Source organism: Neopelma chrysocephalum, unplaced genomic scaffold, assembly GCF_003984885.1.
Source record: "Neopelma chrysocephalum unplaced genomic scaffold, ASM398488v2 Primary Assembly neopelma1_100091, whole genome shotgun sequence".
Taxonomy (NCBI): Eukaryota; Metazoa; Chordata; class Aves; order Passeriformes; family Pipridae; genus Neopelma; species Neopelma chrysocephalum.
The window spans coordinates 1-1138 of NW_020926561.1; the positions used below are offsets into that span (position 1 = coordinate 1).

The 1138-nt window shown below is 68.2% G+C and overlaps 1 protein-coding gene across 1 annotated transcript; it reads right to left on the bottom strand.

Moving 5' to 3' along the window:
• Positions 1-296: 296 nt before the first annotated feature.
• LOC113962053 (serine/threonine-protein phosphatase 2A 65 kDa regulatory subunit A alpha isoform-like) lies at positions 297-1126 on the bottom strand (the record flags this gene model as incomplete). Its single annotated transcript, XM_027672863.1, has 3 exons — positions 818-1126; positions 602-716; positions 297-390 (listed from the first exon to the last, which is right to left on the bottom strand). Coding segments are annotated over exons 1-3 (284 nt in total), but the record flags the coding sequence as incomplete, so codon positions are not given.
• Positions 1127-1138: the final 12 nt, after the last annotated feature.

Here is a 1138-nt window from a genome sequence, read left to right on the forward strand (position 1 = left end):
CCAGCTCCTGGGGCGGGGGGGACAGGTGGGCACAGGTGGGACAGGTGAGCACAGGTGGGACAGGTGGGGACAGGTGGGGACAGGTGGGGACAGGGGGGGACAGGTGGGGACAGGGGGGGACAGGTAGGGACACACTGACACCCAAGGGCACCCCCATGGGCCCTGAGGCCACCGGGAGGAGCCAGAAGGTGTCCCCAGGTGCCCCCCAGGTGTCCCAGGTGCCCCCAGATGCCCCAGTGTGTCCCCAGGTGTGTCCCCAGGTGTGTCCCAGGTGCCCCCAGGTGTGTCCCAGGTGCCCCCAGGTGCCCCAGCGCCTCACCTTGATGCAGGGCAGGATCTGGCCCATGATCACGGCCTCGCGACAGTCCGGGGACAGGTTCTCACAGAACTCTGGGGACACAGAGGGGACGTTTTGGGGACATCAGGGGGGATTGGGGACATTTAGGGCCGCGACAGGGGGATTTGATGACCCAGGGGGTGGTGACAGACAGATTTGGGGGCACACTTTGGGGTGGTGACGGACGGATCTGGGGACACTTTGGGGTGGTGACAGACAGATCTGGGGACATTTGGGGTGGTGCCAGGCGGCTTTGGGGCTGACCTTTGACCTTGTGCGAGGCCGCCGCCCGCACCTCGGCCTCGCAGTCCTTCATCAGGCTCTGGAAGGCTCCCACCAGGTCGGTCTTGGTGATCTCGGGCCCCACCGCGCGCTGGAGCTGCGGGGACACCGGGACACTGTCCCCACCGTCCCCGAGGGTCCCCGAGGGGTCCCTGCACAAACATTTCCCCCCAAACCCCACCCCGGGGGTGCCCCCACCTCGGTGAACTTGTCGGCCACCATGTACCGCACGCGCCAGGACTTGTCCTCGGCCGCCTGGCGCAGGGTGGGCATCACCAGCCCCTCCAGCTCCTCCTGCGGCAGCAGCTGCGCGATGCTCACGCAGGCCTCGACCGCCAGCAGCCGCACCGAGTCCTGCGGGCACGGGGCACAGGTGAGGGACAGGTGACCCCCAGGTACCCGCACGTGCCCACAGCTGCCCCCCCAGGTACTTGCAGGTACCCACAGGTGCCCCCCAGGTGTGCCCAGGTGCCCCTGAGGTACCCACAGGTGCCTCTCAGGTGCACCCAGGTGTCCCTG